Genomic DNA, 16,406 nt, shown 5'->3' with positions numbered 1-16,406 from the left:
TGTGAGGATGTGATACTGGGGTTAACTCCAGGGCTTTATGAATGCTAGGCAAATATTCTACATCTGATCCATGTCTTCAGTTTATAATTTTCTTTTTAATGAGAGAACTACTTTATTTAACAGGAAGAAGAAAATATCTATTCAATTAATTTTTAGTACTGACAGACCATTCTTGAATATGTTGAAAATGAGATTAGTCTTATACCCAAAATACATCTTTTTCTAAAGACCCTAAATTTCCTCTTCTAGGTAATTTAGAGTTGCTGACTTTTCCCTCTGGTAGATTACCTCTGGTTTGAATCTACCATATGGATACAGTAACATGGAGGATTTAACAGAGACATAGTTCCAATGGTGAAGAAGTTTTACAGTTAGAAGTGCAAGAAACATGATATAGCACCTAGAAAGAGAATCTTTTATATATGTTTGGGAGTTATTTTCCTGACTTGCAATTAATACACAAATAGAAAAGACACTGATTCCCAGGGTAGATCAGTGCTAACAGAAAAAGCAATTCTGCAGTTACTGTTAGTGTTGTGACAGAAGCTTGATCCTAGATATTGTTTGTATTTTTTGCATGTTTCAGTGGAGGCAGATAAGGAGGTTGCTGTGGAAGTACATTTTATAACTAATGAATTTTGTTTTAAATATAGTGAATAAATTTCATTGTTAACTATTTGTACTACTTTTTAGAAAATAATTTCTGAAAGGCCATTTTCTAAAGACAAGTGTGCCTTTATCTTTGTTTTTAAGATTTCAAAATTCACATTTTTAAATACTGTATTGACATTTTGTATCTGAAGTACAAGCTTCTTATGCTCTTTTAATTACCCGAGTCTTTTAAATGTTAGCGCACAAAGGTAAAAGGTTTATCTTTATGTCAACTTGAAAAATATTATAAGATACAAAAATCATCACAAGTTTGGCCTAAGGTTTTTACAGTATAAATCTCCTTAATCCAATAGGGTAGCAGAGTGAATGCCAGAATAAACCATTCCTTGTCATACAGCTAGTTTGTTATTTCTGCTTTTGGTTTCTCTCTCATCCACTTTTGTCTGTTTTGGTAAGAGTTTACAATTGTTTTGTATGCATTTGTTAGTCAGGTACACTTCCGAAGATGTAAGTTTCTTTATCATTACTGACTTGGAACCTCAGTAGTTGAGAATTGAGCAAATAAGAGTATAAAAGTGAAAGTAGAAATATACTTATAAAGATTGAAAGATGTACAGCTGCAGAGGATAGGGTATGGGAGATTTCATGGGATAGATTGGTACTCAAAGTGAGCCACGAGAAACGATTGGGGTGGATCTCCATATGTATTGACGAAAGTATTCTCAATGGAAGGAACATCTGAACTGATAGGAAAGTTCAGGCTGTGTTTTCCTAGAAGCAATTCTGATTTGACTGTTGTAAGGGATAGTTTAAAATGTCTGAAAAAGCATACTGACCATACTATACAAGCGCTTACATGGAAAGGAAGTGGACACCACCACAGTGGGCAGTAGAAACTGTTTGAAGGCTTGACTTGGCACTAGGTTTGGGAAATAAATAATAGGAAGGTAAATGTGGTAACTGTTATTCTTTTGTTTAAAAAGAAGAAAGGGAGAAATGCTGAGACATGAGACATAAGACTATATGTTTATTATAAGGCCCGGCAGAGTAGGGACACTAAGAAGAGTAAAGGAACAGGGTAATGGCTGACCGCCATGGTCGGTCACCATAGACAGGCAGAGAGAGCATAGGTGGGAGACAGAGTAGAGAGAAAGCAGAGACAAAGCAGAGCGAGGAAACAGAGAGAGGGAACAGAGAGCGTAAATGGGCAGGGACTTGTCTTTTAAAGGGGTCCTCTGAACCTGCGTGTAGACTTAGTTCCCATGGAACCTTGGGCTGACCAGGGTACTGCCTGTTCCACCAGGTAACAGGGGCAGGCCAGCATAATGCCTGAACCTTTCAGTAACATGTTAAATGGTGGGGTGGAATCAAAACAGGAGACAGAAAGATTAAGATCTTGATAGCAACATAGCCTAGAAAGAATTATAAAATATAAGAGAGAAGGAGAATGTCAAACTGACTAGAAGAATGATCACTTGTTAACAGTTTTTACATGTAATTCTTCATAAAGCAGATAATTAAAAAGTTCTATCACCTTTGTAGGAAGTGGATATGGTTTCTTGACTTTCTAGGTCTCTCTCTCTCTCTCTCTCTCTCTCTCTCTCTCTCTCTCTCTCTCTCTCTCTCTCTCTCTCCCCTCCTCCTCCCCTCCTCCTCCCCTCCCCCCCTCTCTCTCTCTCACATACACACACACACACACACACACACACACACACACACACACACACACACACCCCACTATTATTATTCTGAACTAATCCAGCATGCCTGTCAAAACTCTTCAAATTTATATTGGGTCATATTTACATTGGCACTTCTGAGTATAACTAGTTTATTTAACTATCAACTGAGAAGCTATATGTGCCTTGAAAAGGAGCTTCAATACAAAGTTATCTTTAGTTTTTGATACTAACACAGCCAGTCAATAATAGAAGGGTTTTCTTTTCTTGCAAGAGGGATTTATCCTAGAGAAGCTCACAGTGTATGGCCAGAACTTCAGCAGCAATCTGTGGGACTTCAGATCAGTGAGAGATATCCAAAGTAGTTCTTCTTTTTTTCTTCTCAAGATTGGGTGGCAGGTAGTGCAGGCTAATCTTGAATTCCCTATGTAGTGAGACATAACTTTAATTTTCTGATCCTTCATCCCAGAGTGTTGAAATTACAAGTATATGCCTCCCACATCCAGTTTTATCTGGGGATTAACCTAGGGCTTCTTGCATCTCGGCAAGGGCTTTACCAGCCAAACTATGTCCTTAGCGCCCTACTTCTGTATTTCTGAACAGTTTCCACAGAATGTTATATTCATCTCTAAGAGATTTACATTAAACATTTGTAGCAAACATGAATATGCTTTTATAAACATAAAATTTGTTTTTTATTTATTTTAAGTAGACCTTTCCCTTAAAAGAACATTGTTGATGATGAAAGGCTTGTGGAGAACAGGTGCTGTTTGTTTTTTAAAAAAGTTATAGTATATGGATGTTTCTTAACTTCAATGGGGTTAATGTCCCAGCAAACTCACTACAAATAGAAAATGTCATAAGTTGAAGACGTTCCCTACTGCTAACCTGTTGAGTATGGTAGTTTAGTGATGCAGTTGTTTACCACTGTGGTCCAACATGGCTAACTGGTTCGTTGCCATTGCTCATCATTCAGCTGAACATTTAAAATTTGGAAAATAGTTTCTTGGACCAATGGGTTGGCTCAGTGGGTAAAATCAACTCCTGCAAGCTGTCCTATGACTTCCACATGTGTGCTATGGCATTTGTGTACACACAAATGCGTACACATTAAAATATTTTTAAGCCGGGCGTTGGTGGTGCACGCCTTTAATTCCAGCACTTGGGAGGCAGAGGCAGGCAGATCTCTGTTTGTTCCAGGCCAGCCTGGTCTCCAGTGTGCCACCAATGCCCGGCCTGCCATTATGATTTTTATTATTAGATAATGCATACTAGAAAGGTAAGTTTTAACATAGAAAAGTATTGTTTTTCAGAGATTATTACAAATAAAATATTGTCATATACCAGCCGTTTATTTTCTAAACATTGTGTTTGGAATGTTGATTGTTTTGCAGCCAAAACTTAACATTAAATCATGGGCATTCTTTCTTCTAGGGCTGATCCCCTCTCCAACATGGTTCTAACCTTCAGTACCAAAGAAGACGCAGTTGCCTTTGCAGAAAAAAATGGTATGATTGTGCTAACTTCCTTTCTTTTGAAATCAAGATAAGACTTTGTGTTCTTAACCTTGAAACCATTTAAGAATTTGAGATGTGGGGGAAAAAAAAAAGAATTTGAAATTTGGACAGATAACTTAGCTGGTCAGTTGTTCACCCCAAGCCAGAGTTTGATCCTTGACATCCACATGACAGAAAGAGAGAATCAACTCCCACAGCCCACACACCATAAATAAATGTGAAGAAAACATTTTTTTAAAGTATATGAAATTTGAGTTGAAAAAAATCTGTGTATCTAACCCAATGGTGTTTAGGTTTGTTTCTACATCAAAATTTCTCCCTGCCCAAACATAAAATCTAAAATGGAATGTCCAGTGTTACATGGAAAACCAAATTTGAAACAGAGGCAGAGGGAGAGTTCACTGGCTCACACTTGCCTTGGTTGTGAATTCCTAATATTTAGTTACTTAAGCTCTAATTGCGTATCTCATGAGGTGGTCTATTCCAGTTTTGATGTTTCACTGTAAAGTTCTTTCTTTTTTTGACCTAAAATCTAATGCCTGTTATTCTACCTTATAGCCTTTTAATTACTTGAAGGGAGTTGTTATTTTATTCACTCTAAACTTTCCTTCCTTTAAGGTTAAACATCTGCATTTGCTGCCTTAGTAGATGTGACAGGTCTAATACCAAACATAATCTCAACAGTACATTGCATTTATGCAGCATAATAATATGTAGGAGCTTTTGCAAAAGCAAACACATACTAGTTTATGGTGATCTTGTTGTAAACAAATTTAAAAATTCTTTTAAAAAATAATTTTCTGCTATTAAGCCAATATACTGTACTGAAAAGGAGGCATTGGGGCCGGAGCAATCTATATACTACTCCATTTTTTAAATTATGTGTTTAATTTCATAGTGGATTTAATGTTTTTGTTTTTGTTTTTTCACAGTTAAGAATACTTATAATGGGCTGGAGAAGTGGCCTAGTGGTTAGGAATACTCTTGCAGAGAACCCAGCTTCAATTCCCGGCACCTACATGGTGACTCACAGCTGTCTGTAATTCATGCATGTAGTGTTCAGACACACACACATGGACACACACACACTACACATAAAATAAATTTTAAAATAGTACATATGAAATGGGAATGACAGGAGTTTACCTGAAATATGGTGGGTAATTGGTAATGTTTGTCTCTGACCCACACCTCCCTGCCTGCATCTGGCATCCTTACAGTTTGTCTCTTATATTTAAATGCACTACTGTATATTTGTACCTGATGCATTGCATTTGACAATGCATGAGTTGTATGACTTTTCCTGGGGAAAATGTCAGCCAATGACTATTCCCCCAGAAAAGGCACCACCAACAGACCAAAGTTTCTATTCCACATGATTCTACTTTAGCAGTGAGTTGATTGGATGGGTGGCTGCAAGCTAGCTGTATCACTAGATAGCCCACTGCATCCTGAATGATGACCCCCAAAAGCTATTTCCCTAGTGTTCTGCCTGGTTTGTAGGTACCTCCACTGAAGAGTCTCCTCTCCCCAGTAACTGTTTACTGCTTCTACAACCTCAACAGGCCTGTGAGTCTTAGAACTTTCTGAGCTTACTAAGTTTCCTTAGCTTCCTGTAGCTCTTTTCTTCTTCAGAATAGAACAGTTGAATTTAAAGGAAATAGCTAGATAACATGTTAGGAAATCTCCTAAGTTTAATACAGAAAGAGATACTAAAGTTCTAGCTGGGCCATTTGGATTTCAATCTCTATTTGTTATCTATTGGAATTAGATAACATATATACCTTAAATACATTGTTAATATAAGGTTTTATATGTGAAAATTTTGTGTTATCTAATACATTTGATGTACACATCTGAAAGTACTATAAATGTTTTCTAGAATATTTGTTATACTTCCTCACTTAGTATTATATAAACTATGATTAAAAGTCTAAAGTCAGGATCTGGGGGTATATAGGATAATGGCAGAGCATATGCTGAGCATACCCTGGGTTTAGAGCCAAACTAACTGTATTTGAAATGATGGCTGTATTTGAAACTGTATTTGAAACAAAGTCATTGTGACTTTGTACCTCTCTTTCCATATGTATAATGAAAATTACTGTGAGGATTAAATGAATTAATAATAAATAGCAAGTGACTAAATAGGATATGACATATTATGCCTGAAAGTACATAAATATATCTAATGTTGTTAGTAATAGACCAAAAACTTTAATTCAAGAAGATTTCTTAGGTCCACTCTCCTTGAACACTTTTTGGCCAAGTTTTAAATTTCTTACATATGAAATTGTTGGTGGGGTAACTGTATTACTACTTTGATTCAAGATAGCATTTCTGTATTTTAATTAAACAGTTCTATTAATGTTTTCCATCCTTTTAGCCTTCCATACTTCATGTCTCACACCTTGCAAATTACTCATCTGGGGTTTGTATCATGAGTTCAATAACAGGAAATCTAATTAACTGTTAAATCCCTAGCTAGCCTTTCTCTAAGTGGTCACAAGGCATATGTGACTATGGTTGCTATGTGACTTGCAGGTGTGAAGTAGACATGGCTGCTATTGAAATCAGGTGATCCTCTAATTTGATTTACCTCCTCAGGAAAGAGTCAGGTAGTCAAAGTCAGTAGGAAGTGTAAGCTGAGAAAGCTCAGAGGATAGTGGCTTAGTAAATTGCACTCAGCTGATCAGAGTCAGTCTGCAGCACTGCAGAACTGTCTGAACCACTGCTTTGTCTTCAGCACTTTTCACCAAGCCTGGCACCTGCTTACACCCTGTACCCAATGAAATTAGCACTGTGTAGGCTCAAGAATTTAAAGCTACACTGACTTTCAGGATAATGCCCTGCTTTGTATTCACTGTGGTACTTGTGATCTGCTCTGTGTTTTTAACATTTGGCATTATGCATCTTTAAGTAGGTTAGTCCTGCTTTCTTCAGGAATAGTGGAAGCAAGGTGTGTTCGTCACTTTCTATTGCTGTGAGACATCATGACCAAGGCAAACACTTATAAGGAACGCATTTAATTGGGGGATTACTACAGTTTCAGAGATTTAGTCTATTATCATCATGGCAGGAGCTTGTTAGCAGACAGGCATGGTGCTGGAGAAATAATTGAGAACTACATCCTGATCTGCAGGCAGAGAAAGAGGGCCTGGGTCTGGCATGGGCTTTTGAAACCTCAAAGCCCACCCCCAGTGACACATGTCCTCCAACTAGTCCACACCTCCTAATCCTTCTAATACTATCAGAGTTCCACTCTTTGGTGACTAAGCATTCAACTATAAGAGCCTATGGCTGCCATTCTTATTCATATCACCATAGAAGTTCTAAGTAAATAGCTTGGAGTGTTACAGAATCCTCATAGCTTAAAGGATCTTTCCCAGCAACCCTCTCCATTATGATTTACTTTTCTTGGATCATTATAAGGGGCATCTACATATGCTGGATTAAGATTGTAATTCTAGGATTGTAATTTCACATCCTCTTGCCACACAGGATAGCTTGGCCAATCATGCATCACTACACTCTTTAATACACATTCGTTTTCATCTTTGAAATGAGGTTGGTTGAGTAATTCTCAGACTTTCATATGTTAAGGATATTAAGCTCTTGGACCAGCCCTGACCTCATTATTTTCTCTTCAGGAGAAAATATATTTGTATTGGTAAAGGTGGCTCTGTTGAAAGTAAAATTTTCAAAGGTTCTTCATTTGTGATTATTATATGTTTATTTTTCAGTAGTATCCAGAAGTCAGAGGTCAAGGTAAAATTGTCATGAAAGAAAAAGATAATTTATATATTCAGAATATTCCAAAAACATGTATTTTCTTAGTTTTTCCTTTCCTCAACATCTTAATGTTTAATTTTAAAAAGAGAACTCATGATTATCATTTCTTTGCATAAAGTTATTTGTAGAGAATCAGTACATTGTAGAGAATCAGTACATTGAGAAATAAGATCTAGAGATCTGCTTGCTTTCCAGACATGTTTATTGACCTCTATTGTATTTTGAGAACTCAGGTAACAAATGCCCTCATGACAAAGGGTAATATTTAGAAATAATCATAATCTTCATTAGAACCCCAGGAAGCATGAACAGTCATTATCTTATTCAAGGAAACTAAGTAATATTAAGGAGTAAGGTCACATACTTACAATTTGAAAAAATTTTATTTAAAAAGTCATGGACCAGTGAGGTGGCTCAGCTAGTAAGAGCACTGATAACCTAAGCAATCCCTGGGACCACATTGGTAGAAGGAGAGAGCCGATTCCCCTAAGTTGTCTTCTGACACATACAGATGTGGCACATGCACACAAAATAAATAAGTACAAGTATAGTTAAAAAGTCCTATCTATTCATTAATACAGTCTACAGTCTGTGATGGCTTCTCCACCATAGTGGTAGAACTGAGTTGTTGTAATAGTGACCATGTGGCCTGAAGGCCTGAAAACAATTACATCTTATCCCATGACAGAAAATGTTAGCTGTCCTCTGCTTTTGTTACTTACTTTCGTGGTACAGGGGATCACACCCAGGGTCTTACACATACCAGGCAAGTAGCCTACCCACCAAGCTCTGCTCCCAGACCCCAATCTTTTCCCTATTCTTCCCCAGTTCTATTTCCTATTCCTACTGGGGTAAGCTCTTTAAAAACCCTTAATTATTTTTAAAAATTAAAGTATAATTACATAATTTTCCCTCCTTTCCTCCAACCCTCCTATGTATACCTTCTGTCAAATTTGTGGTCTCTGCCTCTTTTTCTCTAATAATTATATTTATATATGTAACAATATGCATAAATGCAGTCTGTATAGTGTTGCTTGTATGAATATGCTTCCAGGGCTGAGCACTTGGTATTGGATAGCTAATTAGGGAATTCTTCCCTGTGGAAGACTATTTCTCCTGCTTTCAACATTCCTGAGTTGCCTATAGTTCTTTATGTAAGGTTGGGGCCTGGAAAGACTTCTTCCTTCCATGTCAATATGGTCTGTTGGTGTCATTCTTCTTCAGGTCTTGTTTAGGCAGCCATGTTGTTAAGACTTCATGCATATAGCTTTTCTGATGTTACTAGTACACACAGTCTCAGTACAGACATCCTGATTCTCTGACTTCTACATTTTTTTCTGTCCCTGTTTCTCAACATGTCTGAAGGCTTAGGTGCAGGAGTTGTGTTGTAGATGGATCATTTGGGACTAAGCACCATTTGTTCTCTGTATTTTGGTCATTTGTGGTTTCTGTAATGTTCACCATCTGTTGCAAAGATAAGTTTCATTGTTGAAGGGTGAGAACTACACTTATCTGTGGGTATAGGATAAATATTTAGAAGGTAGTTAGGGGTTATGTTAGTTTAGTAAAGTGTTAGTTGTAGGTTCTCCTCCAAGATCCATGACTTCACCAGCCTTGAGTAGTTGGCTAGGTTTCTAGTACAAGATATGATTTCCCTTTTATTGAGCAGGCCTTAAATCCAATTAGAGAATGGTTGGTTACCCCCAAGTCCTTTGAACTTTACAATGATCCCCTTACAATTCTTGCAGTACAGTTGTGTATCTCACTTTTTTGCATTGCAGTTGTTCAGAACATTGTGTTATATGTCAGTGATGTGTGGCAGGCTCCTCGGTTAAATCATTATGTAAGGCATGGATAAATAGTCCTGACACACCCAAACAGTAATATTTTTACCCTGCCTACTAAATTATAAGTACCTACCAGGGAAAATAATTTTATTCATCTTTATCTTTAATGTGTTCAATACATATTGGTGAATTTTAATTAGTATTGTTAGAATTGTTTCAGATTCAGTTACTTTCCAGAAAACACAGTAATTTGTAAATTACTCTCCATATCATGTAAAATTTTCAAAGTCAATTTCATTTACTATTGCTCATGTCTCATAATAAAAACATTAAATCCTACTGGTTAGAAGTTTGAAGAAAAACTATAGAAAAATTATTAGCAATTTATGTTTTTATATTATGTGTGTGGGTGTTTTGTCTGCATGCAAGTCTGTGTACCAAGTGTGTGTCATGTGCCCTTGGAGGCCCTCAGACAGGGGATTACAGATGGTTGTGAGCCACCACGTGGGGGCTAGGAATTGTACCTAAGTTCTCTGGAAAAGCAGCTGGTGAGTGCTCTTGTTCATTGAGTCCATCTTTCCAGCCCCCGTAACAGTTTCTTCATAAGAACAAAGGTAATTTCTCTTTCTCTTGAACTTTGATAGGTGAGTCATTGAAAATAAAAGCTGACAAACATGAGACTACCAAAAGGCCAGAAAGTTGCCAGATTTCATCTTGTAAGCTGTAGAATGGAATGAAAGTTTGGAGTTGGAACACAGGGATAGATTGTAGAAGCATGAGAAGAGAAAACTCATGATGAACAAAGATTATCGTATTACAAATTTTTTAAAAAAAAAATTTGTGCATGTGTGTGCATGTGCACTTATCCAGTTTTTCCCTCCTACTATGTGAATTCTGGAGATGGCACTCAGGTTGGCATGGTTGGTGGCAAGCATCCTTAGCTGCTGCGCCATGTCACTCGCCCAGCTTAAGTTTTTAGGTAGCATTCCTTGAACAATTAATGGTAGCCATGCAGAGTTGCTGTGAGCAAGGTGGACAGTTGGTCTCTAGTCGTCTTCTCTTGTGATGAAAAGTTTGTTTTTGTTGCTGTTTTCAATGATAGCTGCCTGCTATTTTATGAGCATTTAGTTGGTTTATTGTATAGCTTTATGTTGCCATTCGAAAATACCTAATTTAAGCCAATTAAAAGTGATACAGGGCTGGACAAAGGAGGTACACTCCTTTAGTCATAGCACTCAGGAGGCAGAGGCAGGCAGATCTCTGTGAGTTCGAGAACAGCCTGATCTACAGAGTGAGTTCCAGGATGGCCAGGGCCACTTAGAGACCCAGTCTCACACCCAAAACTCCCAAAAGTGATACAGTAATAATTTTTGAGAAGGATGGATCATTTATGGGGAGCCAAGGTCCAGAAACTCCACCGCCAACCACCACCAAAACTGCCCTGAGCCAGTGGCTTTAATGTTAACACTCAGAAATTCAAAGAATGAAACATAGGAACCACCAAAGGTGAGTTTTAGAAATTATAGATTATGTACACACACACACACACACATATACACACATACATACATACATACATACATACATACATACATACATACATATGTGGGTCTCAGGAAATATGCTACCATTACACTGCCTTAGATTAATAAGGCTTTCCCAAGTGGTGGAATGGGAATAGGTGAGCTGATGTATCCAGGTGCTGCAGTGCCTTACACTTCCTGCCATGTCCTCAGGATGGGTTCCAGGAAAGGGATACTCTCTCAGGGGAAAGGAGATAAAGAAATACCAGACCCCATTCCTGATCACATCTTCTAGCCTCTGGCAAGGACTAGGCTGCCCACAGACTCAAGGACATTTCTAGCTGGTAGCCAAGAAAGACACTGGTCACTTTTCTTTGTGGTCTTTTTACTCTGAACTGCCTCCCCAGTTGCTATGTCCCGTTCCCATCAATAGTAGGAAAGATTTACTCTGGCTTCTTATTTGAGAAGTCTCAGTCTGCAGTGGGTTGGCCCTCTTGCTTTGGGGCAGAACATTTTGTCAGCACAGTGTGATGTGGAGACAGCTGTGCACTTGACCTGGCAGTGCCTCAGAAGCAGAGGGGAGGGATGACCTCTAGTTATACAGCTTCCTCCAAACAGACCCTGCTCCTGCAGCAGTGTCACCCCTTTGTGACCAGCCTTCACTTGAGCCTTTGGGGGACATTCAGTTTAAACCATAATGGTCAGATAAAGGGAATAAAGAAAAAACTTCGTTGGGAAAGCAGAGCCAGAAAGAGGAGAATGGGAGAAGGCCGGAGAGACCTTGGCTCTGAGATCGCTCCTTTGGCTTAAGTACTTGGCAGACCAAAGCACCAGCCTTGGAGATACCTCTTTCAGAGCCACAACACATACGTTTTAGTGTCTGGGAAACTCCCTACAGACACCAAATGTTTTTCTGTCAAACTAATGTGGAGCATATCCTGAGTTTTTAAGGCTGATCGCCCCAAAGTATATTGCAGCATTCTTAAAAATCTTTTCATACTGTTGGCATTGTTTCTAAACTGTATGTGATCCTTGTTCTAAAGGCTTACTTTTTAAGTGTTGTGAAATTTAAAGACATTAAAGACAAAGCCTAAGACGACATGGTATCTCGACTCTGTGGAGCCCATGTTTTCAAAGTCCATGTGCGGTGTTGTTTCTGACACACTGATGGGACTTGAAAATTCATCTAGAGCCATTCTAACCATAATGGGAGGTAACACTACTCTCAGTATCCTGCTTAGAATTAAGGCGTGCTATTAATTTGAAATATCATTAATAGTTTTTATTATGTGTCAAAAATATTTTTAATACTTTGAGCTAAGTATATGATTCAGACTAATATTTCTTCTTTTCATTCATTTCTTTGATGTGACTACTAAACTTTTAAAAAACAAAATACATGTTCACACATCTCCAGGACAGCCCTGGCCTAGAGTCCTTAGGGTACATATTGTCTCTATTATATGCTAAATCTTTCATTGGCCTATATCTGAGAATGCAAATGAGAAATAAGAGGAAATCACCTAATTTTTAACCAAACAAGTTATTATATAGGCCTTCTTTTTACATGAGAATGCTCTTAACTCCTGAAACTAGAAGTTTCCTTCCTCCCAGCAAGTTGCTAATTTCTGAAGTGTCCCTGGCTTCTGTCTTTTCATGTAGTTCTTTCTCATCACACCTCACTTCCTGTGGAAGGCTGGTTCTCTAGATTTGGACAGTTGGAAAGCCTACTGAATGGGGCTCATTCAGATTCAGTCTTCTCCCTACTGGGCATCTTTCACTCCTCTAACTCTTCCCTAATCCCGAATACTTAATACAAAGTAAAGAGAATACAAAGATCCTGATTGTCTTTGGGTTGTAATGCCACATCCCAAACCTCCAGCCTGCATGTATCCAAAGGAACTCTTCAAAGATAACCTTTGTAAAAGGGGGGAAGAATCTGAGGTCTCTGAAATGTAGATGAACCTTACTTCTGTTCTTTGTGACTGCAAAGACCAACCTTTCTCACCCAGGTGGCTTTTGTCTTTCCTTGTGCTCTGTGAAAGCTGGGGAGGAAGAGGAAGCTACCTCATAGAGAGAGGAGGTGGGAGACAGCTGTGGAAAATATGGATGGTAGAGGCCTAAAGTCTACCACCATTTACATGCTAATAAAAGCCAGAAATGGCTTTTTTTCCCCCCTGTTTGATCTGATTTGGAACTTTGTGACTTTTTCTCTGCTATGGCATTTTACCCCCTGTGTTTTTCCCGTTGTTGTTAGCTGTAAAAGTCTTTGAAATTCTCAAAATGAGGAAGGTTTTCCTCAGGAATAAGAGAACAGAACAAGCTGTGAAACCGCTTTGTGCTCACAGTGGGTCTGTTGGTGGAGAAAATCTCCCTTTGAAGATAGAGGTAGAAGCAGGAAAAATAGCCAGCCTTGGGTTTTGAATGTTCACACAAAACACAGTTTCACAGCAAAGGGAATTAAGAGATAAGTTTATTCTGAGCAGAATATGAGTGACAGGGTTGCCACAATAATACTTTCCATTATGGAAGTGATTACATGAACTTTTATGTTCACAGAACAAAAGGAAGTCATAAATCAAACCAGATCACAGTCAAACAAGGAAAACTGACAGGGTTTCTTTTCTTTCCTTTTAATTGTTTTGTTTGTGTTTGAGACAGGGTCTTGTGTAGCCCAGGATGGCCTGCAGCCTTTTTGTAACCTGGGTTATACTGGAACTGGTGATCCTCCTGGCTCAGGCATGTACGTACTTGAATTATATGAATGCAACACCATTACCAACACTTTCAGTTTCTGTGTTCTGTCTTGGGGTGGAAAAAGGAAAGGAACAGGTGGGAAAGATCTGGTCTCTGAGTACCTTTCATTTAGCTAGTTCAGGGCAGTAATTTCCCTTGTAGAGATAATGTTCTTGAGATAAGAATATAGGAAGCATGCAGTAAAATGTATTGAAATTAGGGAAGAATAGCAAGGGCAGAGATACAGTAAGTTTGACGGACATACTAAATACCTGTGTGTGAAACTCAGGTAAGTGGTTATAGATTCCAAATTAATTTTTGTTGACCTGGAAGATGAGATTTAAACTAGAGTTCATTTTTTTTTAAGTAACTGAAATAGTTTTCTATTGTTAAGCAAAGCAATACAAGGGCTTTGATAAATGGACATAGAGACAGTGACAGTTTAACCAATCTCCAGGACTAGGGGTAGACAGACTCCCAGGGAGGAGGTCAATAAGGAAGGGAGCCATGACTAGTTAAAAAAAAGGTGGCAAACTTCTTCCTCATCCTCAGGACCTAACAAAAGCCTGGCAGCATAAGACAAAGGCCTTATAGGTTTTTTTCTTCTCTGACAGCAGGTCACTTGTTGATGGACCGACTGGCTCTACAAGTAGAGGCCAGAACAGGACATGTTACACAACAGTTGTGGGCCAGACAACCATTCTTTCTTCAAATCAAACAATCCTAGAATAGGAGAGGGAGAGGAAAAAAATCCCAGAAGAACGGTGATTTTCAGCTTCCCAGTCCCCCTCTACTTTGGGGAAGGTCTGTTGTGTACTGCGTCACCCCCAGTAAATACCTTTCTTCATTGCTGAGTCTTTCTGGCCCATTAGCAGAATTTTCTCTCTTCTCCCTGACTTTTAATTCTTTAACTGGCAGAGAAAATAAACCCAATCAATACTCGTAGACTGGAACACAACCTTGGATGTGCTTATTTTGGTAACCTTTTTACCCATCAAATTTAACCCCAGAGTGGCCAAGCATCTCCTGACTTAATGTCTGTCTCTTCCAAAGCAGCTTTTCAGTGGTTGCATGCCAGATAAATGTACTTATTCCAAACACTTTCCTTTGCAGTGTGAAAGAGTGTCTGAATTTAATGAGGTCACCTGTGGAGTCTTAACATTGTATGTTTTGTTTTGGAAAGGTAAAAAAAAAATAAGGGTCAAGTATTGTAGCTCAGCAATAGGGCACATACCCAAGCATAAACAAAGCCCTGGGTTTGATAGCCAGTGCCACAGAATACATAATAAAGCAGGAGGTACTGTATATGAATGGATAAGCTTGTAATAGGACCATGGTTACCTAAATAGTGAAATTTGGCTACTCATTTCAAAGTCATAGTAAAACATAAAAATTAGCAGAGAGGGTAGCAGAGCTGTAAAAACCTTAGCTCTTGAAGTCAACAGAGAGTTTATTAAATCACTGATAAACCAGAACATTTGCCTTGGAGGGAGGTAGAGGTGCTAGAAAGATAACCTTTATATTATACAAGGAAATAGTAACCTAGGACCTGGGCCAGCAACATGAAGCAGACTTTGCTAAGATCTCTACGTATTTTATGGATTTTTTTTCAGACTTAATATTTTCATGTGCCATAATCCAGGGAAGCCACATTTGCTTTCATCAGCTTTCTGTATTTGGGCCTGTCTTCTTTACTTTATGACATAAATGTTCTTTTTCTCCTTGACAAATAAGTCAAATCCTGTCATGTTGCTCCCAAAATTTTTCATTGTTTACATAAAAAGATTTACCCTCTTTGCCATTATTATATCTATTGTCTTTTTTAACGGAGAAGGTTGAGACTTCCTCTTTGTAGCCCTGGCTGTCCTGGAACTCAAGCTGTCATCCAGGCTGGCCTCAAACTCACAAGAGATCAGCCTGCCTCTGGGATTAAAGGCATGAACCACCACACCTGGCAACTCCCCCCCCCCCACATCTCTCTCCCCTCTTCTTTTCTTATCAGTTGTCTTTTACCTAGAGTCACTTTGATTATGAAATCACAAAGGGAATAAGTAGGAAATACATGAAGTGGATGTGGTGGTTTAACCCTGTATTCCCAGCACTTAGGATGTTGAGGCAAGAGGATGAGAAGCTCATACTATATGATGTGTAACACCAGTCTAGGATACATGTGACTCTACCCCACCCTAAAATGTGCAGAATGTGATGAACTGACCCCATGGTTGTGCCTAGGTTTGGGTGGACAGAGAATGTTGTGACTTAGGCTTGATTTCTTTAGGCTTGTTTATTTACTTTGTCCTTTCTGCTTCTCTGTGGCATTTCTTTTCTCTGCATGTAGAATACATGAGGGTCTTACATACTATTTCAAAAGAAGGATAAACAGTTCTTTTAGTTTCATGGGAAAAGAGCCAGAGATCAGAGTAGCCTTTCTGCTATTGCTGTTTCATTATTAAATACCCAAGTGCCATATGTGGACTAATGTTCCTGAATCATGTCATATTTAATGGGTCAGTAAACCATCTCATTTACTACCGATCTAGATATCCATTCATGTCATTTGAGTTTAAAAGCATTTTATTTATTTACTTTGTGTGTGTGTGTGTGTGTGTGTGTGTGTGTGTGTGTGTGTGTGTACGTACACGCGAGTGCCACACTGTGCACATGCCATGGTGCATTGTGGAGGTCAGAGAACAACTTGAAAGAGGATCATACTCAGGTACTTAGGTCATCAGTCTTGGTCACAGGCACCTTTGCCTGCTC

At 38.5% G+C, this 16,406-nt stretch overlaps 1 protein-coding gene and 1 long non-coding RNA gene across 5 annotated transcripts in view; one reads left to right on the top strand and one right to left on the bottom strand.

The window, feature by feature from the left end:
• LOC107978309 overlaps window positions 1-16,406 on the bottom strand; it is a 105,953-nt gene that overhangs the window by 5,744 nt on the left and 83,803 nt on the right. For 2 of the 4 annotated variants that reach the window (XR_004768532.1, XR_003482486.2), the window contains exon 3: window positions 2,526-2,715. The exons of 1 other annotated variant lie outside the window; for it this stretch is intronic. This is a non-coding gene — a long non-coding RNA (uncharacterized LOC107978309). The remainder of the gene's footprint in view (window positions 1-2,525; window positions 2,716-16,406) is intronic. One more of the 4 variants, XR_003482488.2, reaches the window with a different exon arrangement.
• The window catches only part of Ndufs4 (NADH:ubiquinone oxidoreductase subunit S4), a 103,363-nt gene that overhangs the window by 78,064 nt on the left and 8,893 nt on the right, over window positions 1-16,406 (top strand). The window contains exon 4 of the mRNA XM_027401435.2: window positions 3,726-3,799. Within this exon, the coding sequence (XP_027257236.1) occupies window positions 3,726-3,799 (74 nt within the window). The remainder of the gene's footprint in view (window positions 1-3,725; window positions 3,800-16,406) is intronic.

Source organism: Cricetulus griseus, chromosome 2 (genome assembly GCF_003668045.3).
Source record: "Cricetulus griseus strain 17A/GY chromosome 2, alternate assembly CriGri-PICRH-1.0, whole genome shotgun sequence".
Lineage (NCBI taxonomy): Eukaryota > Metazoa > Chordata > Mammalia > Rodentia > Cricetidae > Cricetulus > Cricetulus griseus.
Note: the sequence above shows the minus strand (reverse complement) of the source record. Positions and strands in the feature narration are given on the sequence as shown.